This window comes from Mustelus asterias, chromosome 23 (assembly GCF_964213995.1).
Source record: "Mustelus asterias chromosome 23, sMusAst1.hap1.1, whole genome shotgun sequence".
Classification (NCBI taxonomy): Eukaryota; Metazoa; Chordata; class Chondrichthyes; order Carcharhiniformes; family Triakidae; genus Mustelus; species Mustelus asterias.
In genome coordinates, this window is record NC_135823.1 from 31,038,661 (window position 1) to 31,054,220 (window position 15,560).

Here is a 15,560-nt window from a genome sequence, read left to right on the forward strand (position 1 = left end):
CAAAACACCCAAATCTGGAACAACAAAATCATTGATATCTTTGCTGGCTGCTTTTCATAATTCAAATGGATCCAACATAAAAATCTCACGTTAATTTGTCTGCATTAATTACACAATCTCAGTACATAAAATTGTTGGCATGGTGACTTGGTGTTCCATTGCAAGATCACATCTATGTCACTATCTGAATGCAAACTCAGAGTTGAGATGGGAAATACTCGAGTCTGATTAAAATGTCATTTCCAGAATACATTTAACAACTAAGCACTTTGCTAAACAGGCCAATGTTGAATTGCCCTAGATATAGAAAAGGGATGTTCAACAGGTTTCATTTCTAGTTTGAACACATAGATCAAACATGTGTTCAGCTTCAAAGCGGCAATATCACTGTGTTGGCTAATAAAGCCCTAAAGCACAGTGCTGTATACAATTTCTTAAAGACATTTTAATCTCTTGTTTTCTGTTACACTAATACCAGATTTGATTTTTAAAAATCAAGCTGCATTATTAATCACAGCATTGCTCAAGTGCGGAACCATGCCCATTTAAACAGTAGCACAAACTCAAGACACAAGAGGAGAAAATCCCTGCCTTCTATATAGTCACACTAAACTCAGTCATATTACAGTTTATGCACAGCCATTCACCACAAACAAATCATCGCTAAATCATCTACTTTCAGGACACTGGTTGTAGTTTTTGGCTAAAATACCAGAGAGAACCTCCCGACAAAAATAATGCCCTGGGATCTTTCATGGTCACCTGCAAGAGAAGACAGGGTCTTCGTTTAAAATTTCATTAAAAAACTGCATAATGACAGTGCAACACTCGCACAGACTGGATAATATAGTCAAGTCTCTGGACTGGGACGAGAACTCATGACCACGTAACTCAGAGCTGAGAGTGTTACCCACTGAGTCATGCCTGACACCAGGACAAAACAATGGAAGGGATACACTTTGAGGAGGCACTTAAGGCAGAAAGAGAAGCAGAGGAGCAAGGTAAAGGGGTTTAGAGAAAAAAGTTTCTGAGAGTAGGTCCAAGACAGCTGTGCATTCTAATATTTCATACGTCTAACTTGGCACCAGCTTAATCTAGCTTTTTATTTCTGCTAACAGCGATCATATACCAACATAGGGAGTGATCCACTACCAACAGAAATGGCACTATTTACTATCCTTTATAGGACTAAGATTCTTGCACTTGTTATTGGGGGTGAGAGGGTAAAAATATAGATATTGACAATATGCTGCAATGTTCTTCATTTAATTATAAAGCACTGCCCAAGATAATCCAACTTGAAAACAAATGTTCAAAAAGATCAAGCTACCATTTAGTTTAATTGCTGAGCTATAGTAATACACAGCTTGTGTTTATGTACATATAGAATCATACACTAACAAGAAACTGGTGGATGGTGACAGGAAGCTGGATTAAGCAGTGTAAATGCTGGAAGTTACCTCAGAAGTACTGGCCTCCAAAAGTCCAAACTAAAATAGCAGCAGTATAAAATAGCTTTATGTTTTAATGAATCTCAGTCATCGGGGAAAGTCTAAAGCTCTTTCTTTGCTTTGTATTTCTAGCACTTCCGAGCTGCATTCCAAGTGAGGATTTGCTCCAAGAAAATACTTCCAAGATTAAACAAAAATATTTCTTAAATAGTACAGCTTTATCCACAAGTCGACAACAGGGAAAGCACTGTGGCGGCATAGAGATCTTTATGTCTAAACAACGAGACACAAGCCTCATGTTAGGAGAAACGGTCGAAGATATGGTCAAAAGGGCGGGATTTAAATGAGGCTGGTAATAGGTTGGAAAACAGAAGGCATTTAAGGAGGAGTTCTAGAAAGTAGAGACAAGATGCTAAGATCGTGATACGTTTCATGCATGTGACAGCAGTTTAATTCTAACCTTTCCAGGAACAGAGCACGCCACCCTCTATCATTGGCCGCTCCACTGTCTTGCTGTTGTTATGTTACAGTAAAACTGCAACCACCATCTTGATCGTTTCCAGCTATTGCAGAACATAACCTCCTTATTTTTAAAACCCATTTGCCCCAATTTGGAAAGTTGAAACACTAATTTCACCTTCAAGTGAACTTTGGCATTATAGTTTAAATATTGAGACGACAAAAAAAAGGATGATACCCCATTTATTTATTAGTCACAAGTAGTCTTACATTAACACTGCAATGAAGCTACTGCGAAAATCCGCCAGTCGCCACACTCCGGTGCCCATTTGGCTACACGGAGGGAGAATTTGGCATAGCCAATGCACCTATCCAGGACATCTTTCGGACTGTGGGAGGAAACCAGAGCACCCGGAGGAAACCCACGCAGACACGAGGAGAATATGCAAACTCCACGCAGACGGTGACCCCAGCCAAGTCGAACCCGGCTCTGTGCACTGTGAAGCAGCAGTGTTAACCATTATGCCAGCGTGCTGCCCATATATACTGATATCTCATCAAACTTTAAAAAGTAGGCAATAATATTAAACTGACGCACACTGTGACAATGAAATATTAAATAAAGAATCAGTGAATTATAGAAATTTACAGCACAGAAGGTGGCCGCTTGGTCTGTCAGCCTGTGGTGGAGAAAAGAGCAGGAAAACAACCCAGACAACCACCCCCCCCCCAGGCCCGGGATGTGTCCCGGTGGGGAAGGAAGCACGCCATTGGCCACTGGTGGGATCATCCAGCTCCACTGATGTCCATAGCATTTTGCGAGGTTCACCTGTCCCACCCCCGGAGAACCTGGCCATAGGGGGAGTTGCTTTCGGCAGAACCAGAAGTTCCCATCAGTGGGAAATGCTTGAAAATCCCATCCAATGACTTGCAACTTCTAAGCAACATTAACATGGCAAAACATGCGGTTCACAGTAGTGACTGTTGGACAACATTTTCCACTTTTAAAGAAATAGGTTTACTACACTGCCTACTCTCTGTGGTGTCCACCGTAATTGGAACAGCTCTTACCCCCATCAACAAGATGCACAGAGGAAAGAAAGCAGTCTTCAATCACATTGGATATTTGCCAGTTAATGAAACACATCCGGTATACCCACATTATCATCCATTACATTCCACATTCAAAGGAACATGGAAAGCTGCATCCAGTTGGTTAAACTACAGAGAGAAATAAACAGGGAGCTGCAACAATTGCAGATAAACTGATCGCAGGATGCTAAACTTGCTCACACTTTGATCTACAGTATTGTTCAGATACTGTATTCTACACTACAGTTTCATACTGCTAGCAACATTGTCACACAACTTGTGGGTCTCAGATCCAAGGGATAAAAGTGTAACCATTAAGCAATAAAACTAGAATTTACCTTCAAGAGAGAGTGGCCTGGAGGTTTAGTAACACATCATAGAATCCCTACAGTCCAGAAGGAGGCCATTCGGCCCATTGAGCCAGCACCAACAAGAATCCCACCCAGGTTCCATCCCCATAACTCCACGTATTTACCCCGCTAATTCCCCTGACAGTAAGGGGCAATTTATCACAGCCAATCAACCTAACCCTATCATCTTTGGAGTGTGGGAGGAAACTGGAGAACCCAGTGGAAACCCATGCAGACATGAGGAGAACATGCAAACTCTACAATGACAGTCACCCAAGGCTGGAATTCAACCTGGGTTGCTGGTGCTGTAAGGCAGCAATGCTAACCACTGTGCCATCATACAGGATAGTGTCTGAGGCTACACAATGATGAGGTACAATTATCTCCATAGATGGTCAGCAACAAACAGATTTTGGAATCTTATAATAATTTTGTCCATAAAAGTCGTCAAGAAAACAGGGGTACATTCCCGAGAATAGGCACAAACATCTTGTTTGATAAAAGTCAGAAAGCTTGTTGATTCATGCTCCATTCAAGGAGGCAATTGTCTAGGCTGACCTCCCAATGCAGCAATGAGGAATGCTACATTATCAGAAGTGCAGTCCTTTGGACAAGATGTTAAACCTAATTCCGGTGAATGTAAAAGCTCCCCAGGCATTATTGAAAGAGCACGGTGTCCTCCCAGTATCCTGGACAACATTCCTCCCTTAAACAACACCAAAAAACAGAGATTAACTGGACATTCATTCCTTACTGTTCACAGAACAGTTGTGACATTGGCCTATATTGCAATAGTCACAAAAAAAATTATTGTAGATAGAGCCGGAATTCTCTGGTCTTGTACACCCCTTTACCTCTGCCAGCGAGAATGGAGAACGTGGTGCTCAACTAAATCTCCATTTATTGTAGGCGAACCAGAGAATTCCAGCTGTGTGGCCGCAGGTCGGAGAATTCCAGCCCAAGATGTTTCCAAGATATGTGACAAGACTGGCCAGCATTTATTGCCCATCCGTAATTTCCCTTGGAGTCAACCACATTGCTGTGGCTCTGGAGTTACATTTAGGCCAGACCAGGTAAGGACGGCAGATTTCCTTCCCTAAAGGACATTAGTGAACAAGATGGGTTTTCCCGACAATTGACAATGGTTTCATTGTCATCAGTAGATTCTTAATTCCAGATATTTTTTATTGAATTCAAATTCCACCATCTGCCATGGCAGGATTTGAACCCAGGTCCCCAGAATATTAGCTGAGTTTCTGGATTAATAGTCTGGCAATAATACCACTAGGCCATCACCTCCCCTGAATTCAATATTTAAATGCAAGTTTGTTTCTTTTCAAAAATGCCTGTTCTTAATAAAGATTTTGATATATCTGTCTCTATATCTACAATGTGGAGAATGGACAATGAAAGATAACTGGATTGTTTATGTAATGTGGCAAATTTATGCATAAATTCCCAAGTACACCAGCATATTAAACACAGGATGTGAGAGATGAGATTTTATTCTTATGTATTGCATTTAATGTCTAAAAACCTCAAATCAAAAATTCATGGCACAATTCTCCCCAAAAAAATTGTTCCCAGTGGGAAAAGTGTTGGGATTCCTACCAGGTGGATTGTAGTGGCCCAGATCACAATTCACCCACATTTAGACATTTGTTTGGAGGTTGGGGTGATTCCTGCCCAGAAAGAGATGTGTAGGACCTAAAGATGCCGGCATGACCGGCTTCTCAGAGATCGGGCACTCATTTTAAAGAGCCCCCTGATCTCCAGACATCCCTATAAATCCCCAACCGCCTACTCACCAGCAAAGACCCACTCGCTGATATCAGCCCCCCATCTCCCCAAAGTGAGCAAAACAGCATTATGCGGTCGCCAAAGCCACCCCTCATTCAGGCCCCTGCACCTCATGCCCCCTTCAGGCCCCACCCTTCATGCCCCTGTTTGCCCTTGGCAGTGTCAACCTGGCAATGCATTTTGGCATTGCCAGGGTGCTGTCGAGCCATGTCCCTGACAACCCAGGGGCTTCAATGGCCTCCAAGCCTCCCGGCATGGTCATCATGGCTGGTCTCCATTTGTGGAGACCGGTAATGATTCCCACTGGCTCCCCGTTGCGCCGGTGGGTCGGAGAATTGAAGGAGCCAATGGCTTAAGGCCAATTCTGCATATTTAAATGAGGTTTTAAACATGCTAATCAGGTTCACACCTTCACTGAACATGAACCACATTACATCGTCGACTCGGGGCGGGAAAATCCCAAAGGAGTTCCCCTTGGTGCAAATCACATTATGGTCCCTCTCACATGATTCTCCAGCCATAATACGATTTGTGCCTCCGCACACAGGGCCCCGGAGAATCACCCCCTGAGTTTAAAAAGCTTCCAGACAGCTCATCAGACAAAGACACCATCTGCTGTGATAAAGCCCCAACTTCAAATTATTGTTGGCTTATTCCACCCAGAGCAGTCTTCAGGAAGCTAACCTTTTAACCCTGGAGTGGCCAGCTGAAGATGGGGTTTTTACTCTTGACAAGCGCATGTGCACACTAGGGGAAAAATGAGAGCAAACTCAAGAATACATCCACCACATGGTGGATGAAATCCATTACAACTGTCATCCAGGAAGATCCATAGCCAAAGCTCCAGATAACTAAAGAGTTGCAGAGAAAATAATATTTAAAAAATGAAAAGTCAATATATGTGTTAGAATTTTGGATTTCAGATATCAATATTTAAGTATTATAGAATTGCCAAGGTGTTATTCACTGCAAGTCAGAATAAATGTCAGAAAGGATAAAAACTATTTATCATGACACACAATGTATTATTCTGCTGCTAAGGGTCGGCTATGCAGCCCACTAATTGTTTAGCGTTCATAAAACTAATTTTATGATGACTAGTTGGTAGCAAATTGGGTCAATTAGACATCGGCCTTTATTTAAGATCAATTAGAAACAACATTGTCCATTTGTTATTGTGGAGGAATTGTTCTGTATATTGCAAATGTGGACGAATTGTTCTATATATTGCAAATGATTGTTTCTAAATTTTCTTTGAAAGTATGATGTAAAATATGCTTTAGCTTGACAACTAAATGTGACACCAATGAATATACTATTTACATCTAAAGTTGGACAAACGGAATGCATGCCCACCCCTCCACTGCGTTCTTCTCTGGGCAGGTCCCACTCAAGTCTCATACGAGACCTTATGTCCACTGGCATCGATGCTTATTTTTCTCAACTTCTGAGTGCCTTCTCCTTTGCTGAAAGTTTTATATTTATTATTGTCACAAGTAGGTTTATATTAACATTGCAATGAAGTTACTGTGAAAATCCCCTAGTTGCCACACTCCGGCATCTGTTGGATACACTGAGGGAGAATTCAGCATGGCCAATGCACCTAACCAGCACATCTTTCAGACTGTGGGAGGAAACCAGAGCACCCAGAGGAAACCCACACTGACAGGGGAGAACGTGCAGACTCCACAGCGACAGTGACCCAAGCTGGGAATTGAACCCGGGTCCCTGGCACTGTGAGGCAGTAGTGCTAGCTACTGTCCCACCGTGCCGCCCATTCTATCCTGGCCAGCGGCCAAAGGTGAAAGAGCCCTACCTACAAATATGGGGGATGGCACACTGACCTGGAAAACTCATGTACATGTACCGGATGTCATTCCAGTATCCAAAGCCAGCACTTTAGTCTCCGCTCACCGGGCTGTCTGGAGCAAGCTCAAACCCAACTCTGTGACTCAAGAGACAGGAATGTTACCACTAAGTCAATGACTTTGTCCCGATTATGCATGTTTTATTTTGGAATATTTATTTTGTTCCACTTACTTTGCAGTGTCTTTAATGTTTGTAAACTTTTGGTCAAACTAAATTCAAATACACAAAGAAAAAACCTTTGCTCTGCATCTAAACTGCAGGTAGTAGGTAGCAAGTGCCCCAAATGGGAACTGTTGCATTTCCAGTATTAGCATCAATTACCTCAACAAAGAGTTAAAAGTTATTTTTGTAATACAAAATATGTAATCCACCCTCTTCTTTTCAAGCTATTTTGCACAGCTTTATTGATAGGACGAATGCACACATTTTCAAAGTAAAATATTGTGCAACTTAAAAGAAAATGATAATAACTTTCCTACCGCCTGACATACAGGGTCCCAAGAACATTGTGGCAATGCAAAACCAGAACACACAACACAAAAGCCCCAAGACAAAGCAAATAGTTATCTCTACCCAAATGCTTCTATTAAAAAGAACAATGTACAAACAAGCAGACTGAACTGGTAACTGAGCCAACGTTCCCTTTAAGATGAACACTCCCAGTCGCAGGGTGCCCATTAAGTACTGCACAGTACTGATATAATCAAGTATATGCGCTGCAGATTTCTATATAGATCACAGTGCTGGGTCCATTTAAAAAGACAAAACTGCATGCAAGAGTGCTGAGCTAGCAACCTCCAGCTCCCAGAAGCTGGCTTTATTTGCTGCTTGGCACTGCAGCTTACGGTAAACTCCCTACTTTAGGTCTCTGCTGCAAACAAGCTACTGTAAATGAAGGCTGATTGTGCAACAAATGGAAGTAAACAAGCTAGCTCCAAAATTCTTGCTGCACTGAGCTGGTTCTATGCTCCATGCACTTGTAACACACGCACAAAGATTTAAACATAAACCTCGCAATGACTTAGATGGGGAGCTTGTCAATTATATTGCAAAACTTACCTTGTCTCTTGTCCATGAGTTCCCAGAAGTGCAGCTGAGGCGTGACGTGCCTTTAGGGGAAGTCTCATACACAAACTCAAAGAACTTGCTGCACTCTTTGGGCCTCACTCTGCAGACCTGCATGCACTGTTCCTGCAAAATATTCTGCTGCTGCTGCTTTGCCTCACGATGCTTTCTCCTTCACCTCGCCTTTTCTTCTCTCTGTCGCCCGACACAAGCTGTTGGCAATTTGCTTCCTTATGTTAAAGATACCCCCGCTGCCAACTGCACCAGCATCAGTCCTCCCTTTCAACTCAGCTGCCATAAGCTGAGTAAAAGCTGCAGCAGTAAACCAATCTCAACCATGACATCACACAGGAAGTTGGAAAGATGCCAGACAAGGCGGCTACAGAGGTATGAATTTTTAACTTTTAATAACACACCCAAATATCTAAACGTGACGGTGATCTTTACGTAGGTGGCCTTTTGAGACTTTCTCCCCTGTTTGAACATTTAAAAAAAAACACAATCTTAAGCAGCTGAGTTCTGAAGGAAATGTTTTATTGAACAAAGTACCTCTGCCCAAGTGTGTGGTTGCTCTTTTCTCTAACTGAACCCCAGCAACTGCCATCACTGGCATGTCATTAATCACAGAAAATTACAGCACAGAATGAGGCCATTCAGTCCAAAATGCTCATGCTGGCTCTTTTGAAAGTTATCCATTAGTCACATTCTCCGCAGTTTTGCAAGTTTCATCCCTTCAAGTATTTATACGTTTTTTAAAAAAAATACTATTATTACTGTTTCTGATCCACTTTCTGGTACTGTATTACAAATCAAAACAACGTGCTGCATTAAAACAATTCCCACCCCGTCTGTCTCTTATACCAATTACCTTAAAAGAAGCAATCTTGGTGCCTCCATTGATCTCTGGGATCTGACTCTTTAAAAAGAGTCCCAAGAGTTACTGTGAAAAGCAGTGCACAAGATGTGTTTCAAGTCTCTAGTATATTGGTCCTTTGACAGCCAATAACACAAACAAAATAAAAACAGGAAAGTGGCACTCATACTTTGGATATCCATTTGAACGTTACATCTCAACACTGCAACAGCAAGACTACAAGATGGCCACAATGAACAAGAGAGAAGTAGTGAGGCATTGGTGGTGCCATGCCCAGTACAAGCACACCATATTACAAACATTCAGTCAGAACTTTAAAAAACTGGACACAAACAAGCTGTCAATGTCGGCTGCAAATCATTTGACTTTTCTCCTTCACCTCCCCTTTTCTTCTCTCTGCTGCCTGACACAAGCTGATGTCTACAGACAGTATCAACTCTCCAGTGAATACTAATTAAATATGGACATAGGTGACAGTACTTCACAGCCATCTGGGAATACACACATCTCATTCTTTAAGGATAGGCCATCACCTAAAGACCACAGAGCTTCCAAACTGCCTGCCCCCATGTTTCATACGGGACAAAAGGGAAAATCAAAACACATTGGCAGACTGGGTAAACCTCATAGGTTTTAACCCTGCAGTTATGTGATTGAAACTGGCTTCAGGGACTGCATCCTTATTACCCCAGGACCCTCCAGAACTATCAGTTGTCAACCAATGAGAACCAGACTTTTAAATTAGCTGCATGTTATCAAACACTTAAAACGATTTCAGTTACAAAGCTAAACTGTAAAACAAACTCCTAGATATTCAACTCCAAGAAATTTCAGGGTCCTTCACTTTACAAGACCCTCACTTCAACTTTATATCATCAAATTTATTCAAGAAACCACAGACCTGCCACATGGGAGACGAGAAATTATAAATCAGGGACTGAATTAACGGCAATATTTAAAAGTAAACTATCATTCTCTGTATCCAATCATTGTGCATGCGTGCGAGCGACCAAGCTTGTGACAAAATGAATTTGGGATAAGTGCGTGAGAATAAATAACCTTTTTTAATTCCCAAAAGCTTGCTGCTGAATTAATTACTTAGAATACACACTCCAATGAAAGAAACGACACATCACTTCCAATGCAAAACATACCAATTTTGGGCAGTCAGAGAGCATATACATTCTGTCCATGACAGTGAGAACTCCTGGGCCTTACTAAGGAAGTAAAGAAGACACATGAATAGTGCATTAGTAGAAAATACCCACCAATAATGCACAAGCAGGTACAAACACAATTTCCACTGCCTCCGACTTTCCCCTTAGGTTTACTCCAGTCCAGCTCAGTAGTGACTTCCCGAGGATGGAGCAAAAACTCATGCTTGCTTTTTCACTGCCTTTGGGAAAAATAGCTTAATGCATTTGATAGTAGTCCTGTTAAGCTCAGGAACTTGCCATGGGTACAAGCCCACATCCTGCCCCTAATATGCTATAGTCACTTTATACAATATACAGGCCACATTCACATGTGTCCCCCCCATAATAAAAACAAACATTTGTGTTTTGATCTTTATTTTTATTTGGCATGTTCACTACGACTCTTAGCAACTTTTACAGATAGAATCAGAGAAACCCTACAGTACAGAAGGAGGCCATTCGGCCCATCGAGTCTGCACCGACAATAATCCCACCCCAGGCCCTATCCCCACAACCCCACACATTTACCCCACTAATCCCGCTAACCTACACATGCCGGAGCAATAAGGGGCAATTTAGCGTGGCCAATGCACCTAACCCGCACATCTTTGGACTGTGGGAGGAAACCGGAGCACCCGGAGGAAACCCACGCAGACACAGGGAGAACGTGTAAACTCCACACAGACAGTGACCCAAGCTGGAAATCGAACCCAGGCCCCTGGAGCTGTGAGGCAGCAGTGCCACCGTGCCGCCCATGAACATATGCACCATAGAAAGCATTCCTTCTGGTTGGTATGGCTCCTGCTCTGTCCAAAACTGCAAAAAACTACAAAGGGTCGTGAATGTAGCCCAATCCATCACTCAAACCAGCCTCCCATCCACTGACTCCGCCTACAGTTCCCGTTGCCTCAGTAAAGCAGACAGCATAATCAAGGACCCCACATACCCCGGACATTCTCTCTTCCATCTTCTTACATCGGGGAAAAGATACAAAAGTTTGAGGTTACGTACCAACCAACTCGAGAACAGTTTCTTCCCTGCTGCCATCAGACTTTTGAATGGACCTACTTCGTATTAAGTTGATCTTTCTCTATGCCCTAGCTATGACACCACATTCTGCACACTCTCCTTTCCTTTTCTATGAACGGTATGCTTTGTTGTATAGCCCGCATGAAACAATACTTTTCACTGTATACTAATACATGTGACAATAATAAATCAAATATCAAATTGAATCTGACTTTTGTGGGTTCCTCTGAAAATATCTAAATCATTTTGCCTCATAAAGGAAAGGATGAAAATATGAAAAGGGTATGATTGTTTTTTGGAATATGCATTTAATCCTTGCTGGAGTAAAAGATTAACAAATTACTCAGAGAAGAAAGCTATCATGGGTAGACAGAATTTGGAGTTCAGACCACAAATAGATCAGTCATGATCTTATTCGATGGCAGTGCAGTCTTGAGGGGCCGAATGGCCTACTCTTGCTCTTAATTCATGTTCGTGCTGAGTAGAAGTTATACTAAATTTAACATTTCATTTCATCCAAATTATTAATCTAATCAGTAATTTAAATTAAACTTTAAAAATCTATTTTCTGGTATAGACAAGAAGCGAATCAAACAGCAGAATAAGCAATGGGCCATGAAGAGCTCGATGACACAAGTGTATTAGATGATGGAACACACCTCGAGAGCCATAACTTAATTGAACAACAGCCCAGCTGGAGAGCAACATTTTCCAGCCGCAAGTGAACTGAAAGCCTTTTAAGCAACTGCAATAATCAAGGCACATGTTTAAACAGTGTACTTTGAGGCTACAAGTACTGAAAGGACAAGAGTGAACAACCTGATTCCGCATCCACAATGCAGTGTATCTGGAAAGGCAAGTGTTAATATTCCATTACATCCTAGGCAGTACATTCTATGGAATGGATACTAAATCTTGCATTCCAAATCATTCAAGAGGACATTAGGGGTGAAATCTTTCCAGGATTTTCCCAAAAAATAACTAAGTGCCAATTCATGAGAATAATGGAGTGCACCTCATCGGTCTCAGACATACTCCACATCGTGATCTTTCAACAGTTAGTGCACTGAAAAAGCCTCCACATGGAACACACCATGATGGAGGCTCCAGGCACATGACTCGTCTCAAGTGGCCACAGTTGTGTGCCGTTAAGAAGGGGGAGGGAGTTGCATCTAGACATTAACAATGCACAAACGGTCAGTCATGTCAGGAAGATGGTACTGTGCAGACCAGACCCATGTTTTACCGAGGAAGAGCTCAGATGACTACTGGACGCCGTGGAGGAAAGCCTCCCGGAGCCAGGGAGACAGCTGGTCCCTGGATAGGTGACGGGCCGCTGGGAACAGTTCTCCAGAAGCTGCTGGAGGTGCAGAGGCAGAGCGGGACATTGCAGAAGCGGGTGTCAGCAACATTCTAGCAACTGCAAGGCCACTTGGAGGAATCCCACAGCCTTCAGGTACAGGAGGTGGTGCCCAGTCACAGAGTACCATTGCTGCGGGTCTCAAGAGCTTGGCCCAGTCTCGGAGGGCACTTGCTGAGTGGCTCCAGAGTTTGGTCCAGACTCAAAAGGCCATCACTGAGGGCTCGCACACCATGGTGCAAACACTATTGGGGCTCCAGGACTGGTGACGCAGAGGCTTTTCACTCAGGCTGCCCCACTGTCCCATGGAGTGTACCAGGGGCCTATCAGCACCCTGAGGGAGGAGCAATCGCTGGAGCATTCCACCTAGGAGACCCTGTCCATCCCCAACCCTTCCGTATCTCCCCTTCCTGACACCAGTGCATCTCACGGATAGCAGGCTGAACAGTGTGGCACGGCTACATCCGTGACACCCGAAAGTCGGCCGAAGCCCTCCAGGTCCCAGCCCTCCAGGGAATGCCCACCAAGGGCATAACAGGTGGGATACGGAACACAGCTGACTACCTCCACCTCTTACGTGCATCCTGGGGAGGCATCTAGATGTAGCAATAGGTCACATAAGATTAAAAGGTTGTAGGATCACCAAGAGAGCACAGATGAAGGAATACACTAGTTCGGGATAGGGTAATTGGCAATGTAGATAATCAGTAATAAAGGTTATTGCACCCGACAGTTGTGACTAGTGTGTCTGTGACCCGCCTAACAAAGAGAATCTCATACCCCGACTGAATACATTGCAGAGTGTCGTTCATCACAAGAGACACCCTTCAGTCCAACGAGCCTGCGGTTCCCAGTACCTGTGCCAGGCCCGTGATTGCTGTGGGACTCCAAGCATTCATCCACATATGCCACCAGGGTTACAAGGTCAATGGGCCCCACCACTGACGGGGGGACTCAGCGAGCTGAGCTCCTCTGCTCCAGTCCCCTAAGACAGACAACATTGGATGTGATCCTCATCACCCACCGGAGGCTAGACCTGGCCCCCCTCTCCCCACTCCACCCCACAGGCATGGGGCCACACAGTGGTGCCCCGATCCTCACTCAGTTGTGGCCCCGGGCACGTGTACAGGGAACAGGTAGGAGCCAGACTTCTGTTGCACCATGGCAGCATCACAGCATGCCACATAGTGAGTAGTCATCACCCTCCTGCCTGGACAGGGAATTCGCTAACATAGTCAACCCAGGCCCATTATCTTCCCTGTGTCCCCAAGACTCTTTCTTTCTCTCTCTTCTCCCCCCTTGCCTGAACCTGTGTTTGTTTCTGTTCGTGGTGCCTGGGATGGAATGTCCGCAATAAACCACAAAGCCTGTCCAGCAGATAGATGGCAGGATAACCCATACGACATCAGTGAGGAAGGGATCCAACCTCATATGAAAACCCTCGAGAGTCATTCAGTGGCCAGGGGGAATGTGCACAACACGAGCCCAAAGCCAGTACCAACTCCACCCTGTGGACCCCTGGACAAGCTCGAGTCCACCCTCTCACCACAATCCCCCACACCCATGCAAGCCCCCCCAACCCCATCCTGCAACATGGCAGTGGCTGAATCCCATCCCCGGTCCGGAGTCCCAGAGGTTGGTGCTCAGCAATACTCACCTCCCAGTTCTTCTTTGCTTGCACCTTGAGCACACTTCTAAAGACCTGGTGTTATGTTACACTAGAGAGGTGGGATGCCTCCGAGGGAGGGGGCGCAAGCTCACTAATGATATTGAAATCCAGTCAGTCAATCTCATGTTAATAAGCTTTCGTTTTAAGGTGCAGTTCGTGCCATTTGAAAGGGATCGGGAGGATTGCAAACCATTTGGCGCCGGGTGTGAATCGGATTTATAGCTTTGCACGCAATTTTCCCAGCTTGCTGCCATTTGTGCTAGGCATGGCCACAGTAAAAACGATGGACACCAAGCTCTGAACAAGGTTGGTACCAGACCTCTCCTTGCCAGTAACAGCAGGCTTTTCTGGCAGACTTTCCAAAGCACCAAGCATTTCAGCATGCACACCCTTGAGTCTTTTACTAGGCACTGCCTCAAAGTCCTCAACCGAGTCCACTGGAGTAGGACATACACAGCTTCATCTTACGATAAGCTAGCACCTACACTACCTTTTCTCCTGTCCTGGCTGCAGACCACTCCTGCACAGTGTCTCGCCAATGCAGCTCCTCCTGTAACCCACCAGTTAGTTCTTGCTATTTGCAGTTATGCACCACCTGCAAGAGGGAGGAAGGTATGTCAACAGGGTGGTGCAATGTGTTTGGGCGATGCAGCTGTCATGGTTGAATAGCCGGAAGTGTGCACAGGCTGTCCCCCTCTTCCCCTATTGCACCATAGTCACTCTTCCCACAGGTCTAACGCTTTCACAGTCGCTTACAGTACTTCAGTTAAAGCTCCCTTTAAGTACTACCTGAACTTGTGCTGACTCAGAATTCTGCACTCCTTGCTCAGACATGTAACCACCCCACATTGCCTTAGTGCTGGGTGCAGACTGTAATCAACTAGGCAGCACAAAGTTAGCGTGTTGCTGGCATCAGAAGCAGCAGGTGTAGGTTGATTACACATTGCAAACTCTATGCCAATTTTCAGGCCTTTATCCAATTTCACGGCCCTTATTCCACAATAGAAAATGGAGCCGCGAGTTCTCCTGGTGTCCTGCTCAATATTTTCCCATCAATCAGCATCATCAAAGCAAAAATTGATTAGGCTAATCATTCATTTCATGGCTGCATATTAAAGTAATTTTATCAAATTAAGCATTTCAAGGTACTTCAATTGTATAATCAGGTTCTATAGAAATGGAAATATTATTTTGATGAATTATTTTTTTCAGTAACTTGGGTCTTAAATTCCCTCCCAAAAGTACAATGAAACAATAGAGTTTGCACCGTGAAGGTGATGCATCATATTAACATCTGGATGGCGCCACATCTGGATATGCTTTGGTACGTCCTGAATTCGTGAAAA

The 15,560-nt window shown here is 44.0% G+C and overlaps 1 protein-coding gene across 3 annotated transcripts in view; it reads right to left on the bottom strand.

Moving 5' to 3' along the window:
* The window catches only part of LOC144510609 (dual specificity mitogen-activated protein kinase kinase 3-like), a 126,598-nt gene that overhangs the window by 93,688 nt on the left and 17,350 nt on the right, over positions 1-15,560 (bottom strand). The window contains exon 1 of one of the 3 annotated variants that reach the window (XR_013500657.1): positions 8,081-8,393. The exons of 1 other annotated variant lie outside the window; for it this stretch is intronic. Coding sequence is in view for 1 of the 2 variants with exons in the window: in XM_078240191.1 (XP_078096317.1) it covers positions 8,081-8,096 (16 nt within the window). In the remaining variant the exon portion in view is untranslated. Of the gene's footprint in view, positions 1-8,080; positions 8,432-15,560 lie in introns of those variants that run through there. One more of the 3 variants, XM_078240191.1, reaches the window with a different exon arrangement.